General features: G+C 37.6%; 1 protein-coding gene across 1 annotated transcript in view; it reads left to right on the top strand.

The window, feature by feature from the left end:
• anos1b (anosmin 1b) overlaps nucleotides 1-16,298 on the top strand; it is a 36,539-nt gene that overhangs the window by 7,265 nt on the left and 12,976 nt on the right. The window contains exons 3-6 of the mRNA XM_046858267.1: nucleotides 11,652-11,714; nucleotides 12,735-12,942; nucleotides 13,450-13,634; nucleotides 16,053-16,182. Coding sequence (XP_046714223.1) covers nucleotides 11,652-11,714; nucleotides 12,735-12,942; nucleotides 13,450-13,634; nucleotides 16,053-16,182 — 586 coding nt within the window. The remainder of the gene's footprint in view (nucleotides 1-11,651; nucleotides 11,715-12,734; nucleotides 12,943-13,449; nucleotides 13,635-16,052; nucleotides 16,183-16,298) is intronic.

Raw genomic sequence — 16,298 nt, 5'->3', positions numbered from 1 at the left:
AATTTTATTTTATTAAAAATATAAACAAATAAATATGAAAGAGGTGAAATTAGAACCTTTAACACAACACATTTATTCACAGCGTCCTTTCTGTATACTGATATAAAATAAATAAAAAAATGTTTAATCACTAAACATTTGTGTTACTGATTTGTCTCAAATCAAGCACCAAAATCCGCCATGCAGCACATATCTGACAATTAAAACAGTTTGTGTGGTAACATAGCAAAAGTTCTGTTTGGTGTCCTGATGATTTATGTAATTTAAAACAGCATAATTAGTTGTTGAGTTTGGTTTTACTAATAATAAACATACATTTGCATAATGCATCAATAGTTGTCTATGCCCATGTTGATTAAAATATTAGAAAAATATTCATTTATGGTACATTCAGAACAGATAAAAATGTGCGATTAAGTTGTGATTAATTTAAACTCGTGCCAATCATGCGATTAATGGGGATAATAAATACAAAAGAAAAGAAGCAAAGAATATAATAGTTACACTATCAAACAATCAAATTGCACTAGGCAATATTGCACAGTTTAAAATGGTGTTATTGCACAGTTCTTATTGCACAACAATTTAAGTTATTGTTATTGTTATTGTTTAAAAAAAAACGGTATTAACGGTGTGTATTATGATGACTGGTTCACTGGGAGCAGCTCTGGTTGTAAAGTCTAATAGCAGCAGGGAGAAAAGACACTCATTCAGACACTTAACAGTCTTTAACAGTCTTGAAGGAGCTGCTCAGTGATTAAACTCTTTCATACAGGGGTGACAGTCGTTCTCCAGCAATGATGATAGTTTAGCTACAATCCTCCTTTCTCCCACTTCCTGTAAAGTGTCCAGGGGCATCCCGAAGACTGAGCTGTCCTCCCTGTCCAGTCTGTTTCTGTCTGCAGTAGGGATGTAAGATAACTAACGCCACCACAGATTCAAAAAAGGTCTTCAGTAGCTCTCTCTGCAGTCCGAAACACCTTAGTTTTAGCAGCAGAAACAGTCTTCACTGTCCTTTCTTGTAAATTGCATCTGTGTTATCTGTCCAGTCCAGTTTGCTGTTCAGATGAAGAGTCCACTCTCTTAATGTCCTTTCCCTGAATGTTCACTGGTGATAGAAAAGAGTGTTTGTGTCTATGGAAATCCACCACCAATTCTTTGGTTTTTCCCGCATTTATCTGGACGCAGCTCCATCCTAAGTCCTGGATCAGTCCTCTGTCTGGCTACTTTGTCGTATGCATATATATAAGCACAGCTCATCTCATGAATCATAACTAAAACCAAAACAGGGTGAGTTTAATGTGCTCAGGGACCCTGTTTTAAGGTCAAGGATTACATTTAATACAATTTCCATTCTCGCAGTATTGCAGATTATTTTAACTGCTCCAGCGCCAAGGTTATTGATACAATGAATGTATTTAATAGGGTGCATTCATAAAACTTTATTTTTCAAAAAAATGGTTACGATACAGTGTTATGGTCAAATCCTTTTATTTTTTTTTGCAGATCATTTTTTGGCTCGGTAATCAGTATGCAAGCCCTGTACAAATCTCTGCCTGTGCTCTATGGGTTTTTTTATGTAATATGTGAAAGAGTGGTTTTAAAAAACACATATAAATTGATGTTTCTGAAAGTAACAGCGATAAAAGAAAGCAGTCAAAGAGATTTTGTGGTACTCTTCTTTATCACTGCACCACCAAAAGGTGTTAAACCGCATAGTTGAATCGGACTCAAACTAGTGAGATTGACTGAACAGCTGTCTGAAAGAGGAAACTGCCCCTTTCCTTGTTAAATGTCGGAATGTTTTACTTGGTCATTGCACCTCATTTTTTTATTATATGAGACATTCGTTCATTGTAATTTCTCGACGAAATCCCTCGATATGCTTGATGTGGTTCATTTTTCAATGACTGTAGAAAAGATATAATTAATAGAATGTGTAATGTAATATATAATTGAGGCATTTGTTGTTTGCTCCAACGTGCAGTCTTGCAGAATGAAATGATATGCAGCACTAATTGCTCTGTAATAAGCCAGTAAACATGGTTAGGTCGTTAATAGTAATTGCTGAAGCCAGACGTCTTTGGCTGCCTTCTCCGGCACTCGCCCTGAGGGAGCAAGGTTAAACGTGCCTGAAAAAGGTAGAGCTTTTCCCCCTATGAAGGCTGAATTTCTCACACCAAGCACTTGAGCTGTTCTAATTGCTTTTAGATGGAGGTGATTCTCCCACAGTCCTTCCAATAATAGGTAAAGTAAATGTTGTGCTTCTTGTGAAAATAATGAGAGCCATTTCACATCCTCCTGGGCTGTGCAGCTTCTCATAAAGGGCCCTTGACATCAGCCCTTGTTTGTTCACTTAGGGCATGTGTCAGGGACACTTCTTTTTTAGCATGTAGCCCATGCATTTTATAAGGAAGCCAAATTTCCATACATTCTCTCGTTTAATTACATTCCTTATTATTTTAAAGTTCTAGACTAATTTGCCACTCGATAAATCAATTCGGTCGGGACTGAGTACAAACCGGCTTTTGTGAGGACCCTGACATCATTCCCAGAGGTTTATCTATGTGAACAGAGCAAAAGAGAAAAAAAGGGTGGCGTGTAATATTCCTTACAGTGAGACTTTGCTTCACACGCACCTCTCTACAGTTCTAGACCTCGATTAACCTTAGTTTCGGAGAGCCTGCGGTTTTAATGGACAGCTCAGTGGAAGCTGGAGGCTTTGCACATACCCCACTTCTCTCCCGAGTCTGGATCCCTCCCTTCCATCCCCCATTTGGCAGGTGAGCTGCAGGCATGGTAGCTGACCCGACCCCCCGCCCTGGCCACTGAGCTGAATCATCGGGGGCAGTTGGTGGAGGGTCGCTCCCTGTGTGGCCATCTCTCCAGGGGAATCTCTCCAGCCGAGTGCGGTCTCAGCTCTCTTTTAGCCCTGTGGAGAGGGCATCTCCAGCCAATGTTGACCTAGCAAATTTTCCATTTTCATAGTGTTATTTTGAAAGCAGTAGAAATCTTTGTGTTTTGCTAGAACTTCAGCATTGCACTTTGTGTTCCTTTGAAAGTTCCTCTGAGGGGTCTTAATTAATATTGGAAAGTTGGAAAACAACCTCACAAAAAAAAATATGACTGTAAATTAAAATGTATTTATATTCTTGCCTCAAAAGTTCTGCAAAGTTACTCATATTTTTCACACATTTGTCAATTTGACTCGTAGTACAGAACATTCTGGTAGTTCGCACTAAGAAACTTTGGACTTGTTTTTATAGATTTCTCTGATTATTTGAGTCAAGATTCTCTGTTTATCAAGTCACTAACAACATTTCAGAAACATTTTCAGTGTTTCCAAAGTAAACTGCCTTTATTACAAAGGTTAGATTTCTAGCATTCTTTCTTCAGACACCTGATCAGAGTTAGATCAAATGCATAGATACACACACACACACACACATACATATATGTGCTATGTGCTATGTCACAGTAAATATTTAGCAGATCTTCTTCAGAACACCCAGGTTGTTCCCACAGATCAGCATGAATTGTTTTCATCTGCTAACTGCTGATTTTAAAATGCATTAAGCAGTGGGTGTTTTCCACTTCACTTGGTGCCCTGCATGACACCTTAATGACCAGCTTGCGCCACATTCAGCAGTGAGCGGGCTCTTTAGCCGTAAAGGTATTTATACAGCACCGCACGTTTACTGGACATTTGTGGAATTTTACAACGTTCCCTCTGTGAATGAAAGATGTGCTGCATATGGTTTTTGTCATGGTAGGTCTGGAGCCCGAGAGCGTTTAAATGTCAGTACACCAAACTAGAACATTCAACCTTTCATGCATTTCAGGCAAAATGAAAATGTTTAAACCAAAAAGAAAAGAGGCCAAGAGGTGATCATGGGATTGCATGGCTAAAAATAAAGTCCAGGATGATTTATGCCTGAGGAAAAACATATAATACTACAATAATTTCTTCCACATTGGCAGAGCCATGTGGCATATTATTATTGAAATGACTATGCATTTTATTTAAAATGTCCTACTGGTGTTAATAAGAAAGAAAAAATTCAAGACTGTGTCTAATGTCTGAATTACCCCCATGTTTGTCTCAAAAAAAGCTTTGCTCTTCAGGATGATATAAAGAAAATATGTTCCAGTACATTGAAATGAGTGCTAAATGGCATTCAAGTGTTTTTACTGAACCATTTATTATTAGCTTGTTTCTGGCACGAGGCTTCATTCCGAGGTGATTTTCAAGGTCATTTACACTCTACAAAAGTATTTTACTGTACATACATAGGATGTAGGTTATGCAAAATTAAACTTTGATATGTATTTTGTCATTTAGATACCATATTAAAATATAACACTAAATTAGAGCCATTTTATTCGCTGTGTTCGAATGAAAAAGCATCCATGCCCTGTAGCTGAACTGAACCAAACCATAATCACAGTTATAAAATGTAAAAAAAATCCTGACTGAAATTTTCTATACGTTATCTTCCACGCACCGATCTGTTCGTTGATGTTTTTATTGTCCGACGCCACTTTAACATTTCTTGGCCTGATCACAGCTATGTGAGATTGTTTTACTACAGTAAATCATAATCAGCCAATGCTACATAGTGGTTTACATCTGCTTACATTTCCACGTAGAGTTTTTTATGTCATGTTTTAAGTAGAGGTATAAATCTTAATTCAAATTTTAAATGAAATCATAATTTTTTTATATTTGTATTGTACAAAAACTCTAGCTCTCTGGTTAATAATCTTATTAATGGTCCAGGCTTTAGTGAAATGTTTTATTTTTTGTTCCCTATAACAAGTGGTCAACAATCCCAAAAGCCCTGTCTCAGTGTATTAGGTGTTGCTACAAATTTCCCCTCATTGTTGTTCTGAGGCCAGTTCCCCATATACTTGTTAAAGGAAAAGTTTGTTTTTTTCCAGAAGGTTTTTGAAGTGAATTATTGAAATATGTCTCTATAATACATTAGCTTATTTTATCCTATAATGCATGGCAACTTTGCCAAAATATGGGCTCATGCCTTGGCTGAATACAAACATTTTAATAATAGAGAAACAAAGCTTCAGAAATCACCCCCTACATCTTTGGTACAGCATTAGACCTGGTAAACATATTGAAAAAGCTGAGCAATTGGTGAATTTTCTCTTTAAATTTGGATGCACAGAGAGAAAAAGACAGGAGTGTCAGATCGTATACCATCCGCTGCTTGTCCATAAAGGGCACTTGTAGTGACAGCTGGAAAAGCTTTTGTTTTTAGGATACAAAGTGTGTCAAGCACCAGCCCTGTTTTGGAACAAAAACTATTTTGGCTTTTCCATGCTTTGGTGGACATTTGGAAATGTATAGGTTTCTGTTCATAGGCCTTGTTTAAATTAACTTTAGGCTTTGGCTTTGATTTGGGGATTTATGCAGCCATAAATGGATTTAGCTGGAAAAATGTGTATGTGGCCCCCCCCTCATTTTTCCCCATCGTTGTTGGTACAGGACAGATTGTTAACAGAGCCTGTGGTTCTCCAAATGCTCGTTGAGTCTGCCCTAGCTGATCAAAAGCCTGGATTAGAGCATTAGGAATGAGGATGTTTCCTCTCTACAATGTAAACAAAAAAGCAAGGGCAAATAAATAAACCAGGCTTAACATTGCTGTTGAGGTTCATGTGCAGGCCAAGCTGTCATTTTCACCCACAGTAGTTCAGGAGACTGATCTATTTGTACATTTGCTACTGATTTAGAAATCAGTCAACGAAAAATAATAGTTGATTTTTCAGCAAGCAAGTCATAACTTCTGTAACAAATGTCAAAAGTGTTCATGATCACAGTCAATCCAGTAATTACTGGCAAATAATAATAATAATAATAATAATAATAATAATAATAATAATAATAAAATCCAGATCCTTTATGATATTCAGACGCTTATAAAGGAGACCTTAAATATATATACGACTGAAACTGACTACACAACAATACTCAATAAAACCAACCGTTTTTTTTCCAGTAATGTAATGTCAGGGGTGATGTTAAACTTTTACAAGGAATGAAAAAAAAAAAAGAATAGAAAAAACAGCAATGAATGCTAAAGTTACAATATAGAATCTGCAAGCATACAGAGTATAAGAAATATAAGTAATTAGAAAATCAGATTTTTGAAGGTGATAATGCTTTGGTAATGTGGATTGTACTGATGGTAGTAGACCTTTTTGCTCAGTGTGTCTGATTTTTCTGTCTTTGTCCATGTGCATTAAAGCCTGTGTGTTAGAGGTGAAGACAGATGGAAGGTTTGGCAATTCTTGGCTAGTTTGTTCATCTGGTGAATGTCTTTTTTACTGAAGGACAGTTGGCTTTTATCTTTTTGAAGGGTTTTCCATATTGTCCCTAATGTGTTCCAGCCGACCCTTCTCTCACGCGTTTTTCCACTACGTGATAGGATCAAATTCTTGCAAAAGGTATTGAAAACAACCAATCAAAAAGGCTTAAAAGGCAAAGTTTATGACTTTGGCAAGTGGCACTATATAGATGTCTAAATATGTGATTGAAGTCCGTGAAGCTTACCATCCATCATCGACATCGTCTACTGTCCAGCAAGGTCGAATTTTAAACAGTAACACATTTTTAACCCTGACAAATCATGATGCCGTTTGCCTCTGGTCTACCTCACCATGTATCTTATCACCAAAGTGTATGCAACATCATCACACATACTTGCAAGATCTATGGGGCCGGCTTTTTTCTTGAGCAACTTTGGTTTAACATATGGTCTGTACACCTGGAACACTTCTAAGCGCTTACGTTAATGCAGCACGTGTTATCACTTTATAGACTGGCACTTTAGTTGAGAATCTTGAACAAGCACTATAGCATTACAGCAGGAACATTTAAGTTGGCAAGCGGACAGAAGAGCACACTGGTGATGAGGAAACTGGAAGATTCTCATGTATTGCCTACACATTTACTGTACTGAGAAAAAGCAAGAAAGATGGGATATCCTGGAATTTCTGGATGAAGACTTGGTGGCTGGGCAAAGAGGCTTTAAAATTCCTGAGGAATTCCAAGTCAGGATCCCACGTTTTTGTCTGGCCAGTGCAAAATAGAAAAACAGTGATTCTGTTATGCCATGCATGCTATTTTATTGGCAGCATGTGGGTTTACCTGTCCTGTTGTAGTGCTTCTCCAGTGCACAGCTCAGCACAATGGGACTGAGATACAAAACTGAGAACCCATGACTACCCATATACTGTCTGAGTGCATACGTCACTTTCTCAACACAATACAGTACTCTAAATTCCTTTGTTTTGGATTTCCTCAACTAAAAGATGGTAGAATTAGCTTTTATCACACGGGTGAAATGTAAGCGCATCCTGTGGGTAAATAAATAAAACTGAATAAGAAACATTGTTTAAAATCTGTTTGAATTATTTAAATTGCTGCTCTCTTAAATCTGCCAAAAATGGATTTTTGAAAAGAGTGAGAAACTTTGGCAGACACTACTCTAGCTTACTACTGAAGTTTTTTGTGCCAGTAGAGAAGCAATTTTAGCCAGAGATATTAATCAGGACAATTCTGTGCGACTGCTTGATTAATCAGTGGTCTGCACTATTTTTAGTTTTACCACTAAATCCCAGCTTGGCAAGCACTGTACACAAATTTGGTCCGAATTCAGCATGGGTACTTAAGTATGGCACAGCTTGTGTGACAGTAATAATAGTGACCCTGTGGTCTCCACCACCATCATTAAATTCACAGACTTGCAGAATTGATGCCAAGGCATGCCAGAATTCTCCTGGCATGTGAAAACATTACCAAAACACATTTTGCTGGTATCCTTTAGTTTGGCATCCATCAGAATTAAACAATTTTATTATTATTTCCATGGAGTGGCTTCACTTTACGACTGTTGGTGGACTGAAGCTGGAACAAGGAGCCTTATTTCAATTGTTCTCTTAATTGTTGCGCTATTGGAAAGCATTATTAACCAAGAGCACCAATGTGTTGGTAAAGTTTAAAGTTTGATGTATTCAATAAAATGTCTAGACTTGTACATTTTACAGAGGACAATAGCTTGATTACCAATTAAGAATTTTGGGATATATAAAGAAAAATTTATAAAAAAAAACTGAAAGTGAACATAATTGTTATCTAAGTAATTTTTTACAGTGTACATTTTTCATGTTTTTATCATGTGAATATTTGGTTTTACAAAATAAGGTCACAGATGGTACTTCTCAGAGTTTTATCAGAAACTTCCTCTGCTTTGCTGAAATGTCTGCATTTTCTCTCTGTCAATGAAGATTAAGTGGCTTTCACTGGGCACAAAGATCCCATTAGGCCAGTCTGTCAGTAGCTAGTCAATACAGCATGACAAGGCCAAAAAGTCAGCTTTGCTCAGAAACAGAATATGTCTAAGCGAGCATGATGAAGACCAGCAGAGGAAGCAGTTTTTGTCCCTGCGGGATGCCATCATATAAACACTCAGGTTAAACTCAATGTTCAGTAATAATCCTTTGGGTCTTTGTCATGGAAATGGAATGCCACAAAAATCCCTCAGTGAATGATCATTTCTGTTTCAAAATGTAATCGTTAGGATTAAAAAAATGCATTTAGCCATAACATTGTCCACAAAAATAGTCACAAACGTATTTAAAGCTAGATTTTGTTAAGACTAAAACAATAGACTGCGGCTAAGCTCGGTCTCTCTTTTTTTTTTTTTCAATATGACTTGGAAGCCTGTCGTCCGTCCATCACATCATAATGACATGCTGTCTGTTAAGTTGGTGCCCTGTGCATTAGAGAAATTAGCCGCTGATAACCCTTGTCAGCCTCAGACTAAGCACCGCATACCTGTTTAGTTGTGATGAATATGGGAGCTGTGCTGTGAAGGCAGCAGGATGGAGAACAACCTTCCTGTTATAGAGTCCTGCTCCCATTCTTTATTGCCACTACGTTTACCACTGGCCCTCTTTCCACACCCTCACGGGAGAGTGTTGTCACATTGATAGTTTGCAGGCTTTGTGTGTTTGGAATTGAGGAGTATGTTGAATTGAGAGGGGGTGGTGGGTTTTTTCTGTTTTGAAGTGCTGGGTGTGAAGGTGACCCATGAAGGCTGTCAGCGGTTGTTAGGTGGAAGCAGTGCATGTTCTGGTCAATCTGGCCTTGGCCTTGCAACCAAATGCTCTTATATGCCACATATATGTTTCCTCTTTATTATACTTAGAGGTTTTAAATTAAACTTGTATTACTGAGGCAAAAATGGTTACCCACATATTTGGCCATATCTATAACTAACATGTAGTTGGACTTTCTGTAGTAAAAAGGTCCTGAAACATCTTTGATGTGTTTATTACACCTATTACCATTTGGTTTGTGAAACATTTGTTTCCCACAAACACAATAATGCACTTATATCCACCTTCTTTTCATTATCCTGAGCAATATTAGAGCTTGTAGGAGGTTTAGTTCATAATTCAACAGAAAATGTTTTTAACGTTATCACCAAAAATCGGAGCAACACCCAGAAAACAAATTTGCTGTCGAAATTCCTACATGTTCAACTCTTTTGCAATTCATGTGGCAAAAGCATGTTGATAGGACACAGCAGGACCGCCTGATAAATCAAATTTGCACATTTGCTGTGATTATTTTTGCAGTAAAACGACACCTTTGTCTGTTTTCCCGCAAACCTAAATCAGCACCCTCTCCCCAACCCCGGTCTCTTTCGAAAGGCAGAGTGCACTCTGCGGGGTCCGGCCAAGTGAAAGCCGTCTTTTCTCCAGCGGAGAATAGATGATGGCAGATGTTGAAATAATCCGTCAGATAACACACAACAGATGTCTTAATATTGCCCAGTTCGTACCGGAGACGACATGAATGACTAGGGTTGGCCCGGTGAGGCAGAGTCAGAGGCTTGCTGGGAGCGCACATGTTTGATAGATTAGAGGGGACTGAAGTAAGCGGAGCACAAAGAGGAAAGAATGAGAGGACTGAGACTAAACACACTACTGTACACACCCTTTCCTGTCAGGGTGGCACTATAATCTATTATTTAAGCATTAGCAGTGTGTAAGGTTAAACTGAATATTTACTCTTTTATTAAATATTTATTTTAACTTCATAGCAAGAAAGATCGCTTGACTCCAGATCTGTATCTTAATCCGCTCTGACAAGCTTTTACTTCCCCGACTTTGGCAGTCAAGTGCATAAATCCAATTGGAATAGTCCAATGGTTGAAACTATGTCATCAAAATAAAATATTTTGTTAAATGCACCAGTCTTTCCCACAGGAAGGTGGGATCATGGCTTCTATGTTTGACCTAGTCAAAACACATAGCGTGGTTCAAAGACACCTGATTTAACTCCTATATAATTTCTAGGTTTCGTAGCATTCAGACACTCCAGCATTAGAATTGAAGAACCTTGCATTAAAGCTAGTTAGGTTTTGTGGAAATAGGAAATAGGAAATCTACCTATTGCCTACTCAAGATGCTTACAAGAACTCAAATTGTACATTCCTATAACAAGAAATAAATCTGTGGTCTGTATACACATTCCATTGCTCTTGTGTGGATCAGCATGTAAATCTGATTACAATGTAATGGATGTTTTTCTTCAGCTGACAGTGAGTTTTGCACTGAATATCCACCAGACTAACAGTTACTTTAACAGCTAGCTTGCTAGTCTGTTTCCATAATTATACAAAATATAAAAAGATATGAACAGTGTAGACCCAGAGAGAAAATACAGAATACAAATGACAGCTTTAAAGGGGGTAATATTGTTTATGTGTACATTTAATAAATACTGACACTGATACATTTTAACACATATAAACTTACTACCCAGTTTGAATATGAATACCGAAACCATGCTCACCAAAACTTGGACAATGTTAAAAAAAAAAACTATAAAAAAGCATTTGGTATTTGTTTAGTTTGGGCTAACCCGTGTTTTTCTGTTCTTGGTTAATGTTGTCATCAGCTGCTGTATCAATTCAATGTTTTTTACATGTTGTGTGTTCTTTGATGCTTTTCTGCTCAACAAATGGTTGTTACCTAGAGGTAGTCTGGCCTACTCCGTTTAAGGTGTTAGATGCCCGAGATCAAAAGTTTTAGATATACTTAAACTAGGCTATCTGGCTGATATATTTTATTTGAATATAAACAGAAGCTCTTGATTGGTATCTGCCACTTTATTAGCTGACTGAATAATTGAATGAAGCAGTGAGTGTACACTTGTTACTAATATGGTGGTAAGTGAATTGCCCAATTTTCCCCAGTTTAAAATGATTCTCTTTTAACATGTCTTGTCTGGCCCTTGAATAACCAATATATGACTAAGAAGGAAGCTACTTCAAGAAACTCTATTCTGAAAATCACCTGATTTCTAAAAAAAAAAATTACCATTTACTAATAATATCAAATTCATGATCATAGCAGGAAAACAGCTATTAAGGTTTCTAGGGTGTGTTTAATGGTACTTTAAAAAAGGCTTGATTGCAGTGGGTATTTATGAGCTAGATTATTTTTATGATGTAAGGTTAAGGTTGTTTGGCATATTTGGCTCCACTGTTTGCTATTTTTTACCGTTACTCAATGGCTGGTTACATTCCATTCTCAAGTCTGTTTTCTTTGTTTGTTTGCAGTGCCTGCAGCCATGCAAGGAATTATGGGAAACCAGAAGAGTTCTTTCTCACAAGTTTTGCGAGGTAAGTCTTACCACAGAAAATCGGTCTTGGAGTACCAGTGTGTTTGTGTGAGTGAATCAGTGCAACTAAAACCAACACAGGATGAACACTAAACCACAATGGGATATGGGTTGTACATAAAGAACATAACAGTCGTTAACCTGCTGGGAGATGATGCATTACCAGAATGAGCCAAGAGTTCTAGACATGATGTATGAGCATGTTTGGTAAAACATCTTCCTGTGATTCGATTTCACCCAAATCAGGGAGCTCGACGAGAAAGATTGTGGGCCAGCATATAAAATTACACTGTGATGCCAAATGATTTACATGACAAGCGTATATGTGCACATGTGAGTGTACATTATGTGTGTGGAATGGAAAATTTAATCACATTCCTATTATCCACCTGGCCCATAGGATCAGATTTGATTATACTCCTTTAATCCTCTTCTGCAGAGTGCTGTGGTATTAAGGAAAAGATCTCAAGCAGACAAAACAATGTAACTGTGCATTTAGAAAGCATAATAACTACTCAAATGGAGCCATGTTTTTTCAGGATTCTCCTAAAGATGCTTAGTGTAAAAATGCAGTAAAATGGCAGGATATTAAACCACTTGGGTAAAAGATACTGTGGTGTAACTTTCATTTGCTCTGTATTAGAAACAAGCTGCATGCTTTGCTATTTCCCCAGCTGTGCGATTCCCCCAATGGAAGAAACATGTGCCTTGCATCAATGCAGAGATGCATTGAGTTAAGTAATTCTTGGAGATGTTCTGCAAATGAACAGTTTCCAGACCATCTTGGTCAGAAACCCCGCAGCCAGATGTGTCCTTAGAAGCGCAGCTCTGTGTGCATCAAGTCTGTTTTAGGCTTAACGTAGCGGTGTGCCAGCTTTGGCAGGAGTTTTATACAGAGACCATGGCTGTGTCTCATACACTACCCTATGGCCAGGGAACATGTCTTTTGCTAACCACTGTATCTCCCCCTCTGTCTTTGTCTCCCTCTGTCTGTCTCTTCCTCCCTTGTTTTTTTAAAAAGAAACACCATGAGTGTGTCACCAGTGCCGAGTTCTTACAGTCACTGCAGACGCAGAAGCAAGGTGATTGTCCTTCTCCTCAAAGGGCATCAGGCTTTGCAGCCGCCTGCGTGGAGAGCTGCAGTGCTGATCATGAGTGCTCTGGCTCGAAAAAGTGCTGTTCCAATGGCTGTGGACACACCTGCCAAGCACCAACCAATCTTTATAAAGGTATGATAGGCTGTCTAAAAGTGCAATACAAGTTAAAAAAAAAAAAAAAAACCAAAGAGCTTACATACAACCAAATCTCGGTGTCTATATTTATCACTTTAGAAGTTAATGTAAAATATAAAACATAACCTATCAGAGAAAGAACTGCAGATGGCCTTCTGCTGGGTAGCAGCTAAAATATTTTGCTAATGGAAAGTTTAACATTTCCCGAAAAAGAGCTGACAAAATTGGATAAATGTTCAGAAGATGTCCCAATAATAAAATCACCTACAGCGCACCAAACCAGGATTTTGGTTTCTCGGTAGTGCTTTGGAGAATGTTCTGAGCATCTGTATGCTCTGTATGCTCTAATACCTAGAACATCAATGGTCCATTTTAATGTTGTACTGTAACATCACGTCATCATTTTGATTTACTGTTACTTTATTTTTCCAATCATTCTTAACACGCAGAACAAGTAGGCCATTATGTAGGTATTTTCCATCATGTGTCATCCTTGTGCCATAGGTGTCCCCCTTAAGCCAAGGAAAGACATGGCCTTTACAGAGGACCAGCAGGGACAGCTGGAGGTGACATGGATGTCTAAGTTCAATGTGTCTATTGAGCCAGTGCTGTATATTCTGCAGAGGAGATGGAACCATGGCATTCATCCCAGCGAGGACGACGCCTCACCCTGGCACACTATTATGATGGTAAGAAAACAGCAACACTACTCCAGGCCATGTTTTCCATGAATGTACTTCACACTGCCGTCATCCGTGCCTGAATCAAAATGACGTTTATTTTCTCTGCGTGAGTGACAGTATTCTGGTATTTGGCTCCTTTGTGACAGCATTCAAATAATCAAAGTTAACTTATATAGACATTTGAGAGTTTACAGCTATGATAATGAAAATTCTTGGACGAATGTCATACCTAAGTGGTCCATTAAAATGAACCCTATGATCTATAATGTAGAAAATTTTGTTCTGTAAATCTTCCAAAATGCCAAAAGGGAACTGTTTTCCAAACTACATCATTGAAAGCTTTTCTCTTCTTGAAACCATCCTTTATTGATTTGTCTTTGTATATTGCCAACTTTTATTTAATCTGAAAAGAAGATCTAGAAACGTGAACAGAAATGTATTAGGTTTAAACAAGAGGCCACATGTACTGAATCAAGCAATTATTTTTCAAGTAAAAAACAAATATTTCACAAGTAGGCAAATCTGTCAGCAACTAGCACACAATGTCTGTTTACATTTAGTCAATATGTCCAATTTTTCACCGGTTGTTCAGTCAGTTAGGTTGAGAGAACCTGTTTTCAATGAAGACTCACTCTTGGCTGACAGAACCTGAGATGGTCTTTCGCTGTTGTTCCCCATCCACTAGTCTGGCCATTCTCCTTTAAATTACTCTTATCATTTACTGGATTTATTTATTTTTTTAGTCAGTGGCATTCTGTGAAACCTCTAAGATGTCCAAACCAGGCGAAAGTGTTGGACTGTGGTGACTTTTGCATGCTAAATATATAAAGATGGAAGAAAAAAATACACTGATACAGATATTTATTCAAAATGTAATATTTAAAATAAGATTAAAAATTTTATTTTTAAGCTACAAAAAGTGTAAATCGAACTGAATAGACTAAAAAGTGAATTGAAATTAACCCACTATGGATAAACCTTGTCACTGATATTACATGCATAGGGCTGTAAAGCTTATAGCCTAAATAACTGTATTAATCATTGACCTCTATTGTATGATAAATTGGATTGTTTCTATATTCATATTGCATTTAGAGTTTATATTATATTTATAGTTTAAGTTTCATTAAACTCTAAAACTTGAAAATTTGAACTGCATTAGTTAAGAAAATTACAGAGTTTATTTCTTTCTAAATATTATGAAATATTAAATGAGGGGAGGGCATGGAAACTTTTATTTTAATATAATGCAGTTTGGTATAATGCAAATTTCCTTTCAGCTTGCAGCTGTCAATTAAGTTAGAATTTTGGTTCTTCTTAGGACAAAGATTAGGCACCTCTGTGATAGAGAATGCTATGTGTGTGAATCTCCGATCAGCAGTTTCTAAAATACTCAAACCAGCACATCTGGCACCAAATTCACAGAGATGGCATTTTTCCTCATTCATGTGTTTGATGTGAACATGAACTGAAACTCTTGACCTAAACCTGCATGTATTTGTGCTGCCACTTGATTGGTCGAGTGGATAATTAATTCGTTTTACTCTATACATTTACATTTTTATCTGTAACAAGGATATTTCTTGCTATACATTCCCGATGAGTTGAAATAAAATGGTCATATTTAATATGCTGGTGACTTTTAGGCACCCAAATGCCTCAGTGGACTCCAATGAGTCCAATGAGTTTTTTCCAATTTGCCAATGTTTCTGTAAACCCTCATAGATAATGATGGATTATTCTCTTTTTCGATAGTCTTCATTCATGACCTTTAGTTGTGTATTTTATTTTTTATTTTTTTCATGAAGCCTGCTTTCCTGGCATTGAAACTTCCTTTGTCGTCATGCCTAGAATGTGTGTTAGTTCTCTTTCTGCCTGAAATAACGGTCAAATTGTTTCTAACATATATTAAAAAATATTTCACTGTTTTACTCAGTATGGAAATGCCTTTGAATTAAAGCTGACATTTTGTGCTTTAACCTAATAGTTGTTGATTCCTTATGAAATCCAAATCCAATGTGCCGGAATACAGAGCCAAAACGACAAAGGATTGTGTCACTGTCCAATTACTTACAGATTGGATTCTTTAGCGGATATTCTCTGAGAGGCTCTGAGCTCATCCAGGGACATGATTTCAACAACCCCTAATTGGGGCTTTAAATTACAAACCATCAGATCAAGAGACCTTTGAAAACAAATAGTCCATTGTCATCTCCATTTTCTCCCAATAGGATCTGCAAGGTAATGGATAGGAACATATAAATAGTGCTTTTCAGCAGGTCTAAGAAGATCTTCTTGCAAACGATCAACTAGTCATTACAGCAGTGATGGAGTCTTTTTAGTCTGATTTGTCTTAATTAAATCTACCATGACCTTTGTCTCTCTCTCTCTCTCTCTCTCTCTCTCTCTCTCTCTCTTTGCCAGACCATGGAGGAGCGAGCCTTGCTGAAGGACGTCCGGCCCCACAGGTGGTACCAGTTTCGTGTGAGCGCAGTAAACAGCCAGGGCACACGTGGATTCACCACTCCTAGCAAGCACTTCTTCTCAACACGAGGTAAACATCAAATCGATAACAGTGAATATTTACTGCATCTACTGGCATTTTGATCAAGTCTGCACAATTCTTTTTTTTTGTCCGATGCTCAATAAAAAAAGCAAAGCTTCAGTGCA

The sequence above is a fragment of the Silurus meridionalis genome, chromosome 9 (genome assembly GCF_014805685.1).
Source record: "Silurus meridionalis isolate SWU-2019-XX chromosome 9, ASM1480568v1, whole genome shotgun sequence".
Lineage (NCBI taxonomy): Eukaryota > Metazoa > Chordata > Actinopteri > Siluriformes > Siluridae > Silurus > Silurus meridionalis.
This window is presented reverse-complemented; position numbering and strand designations above follow the sequence as displayed.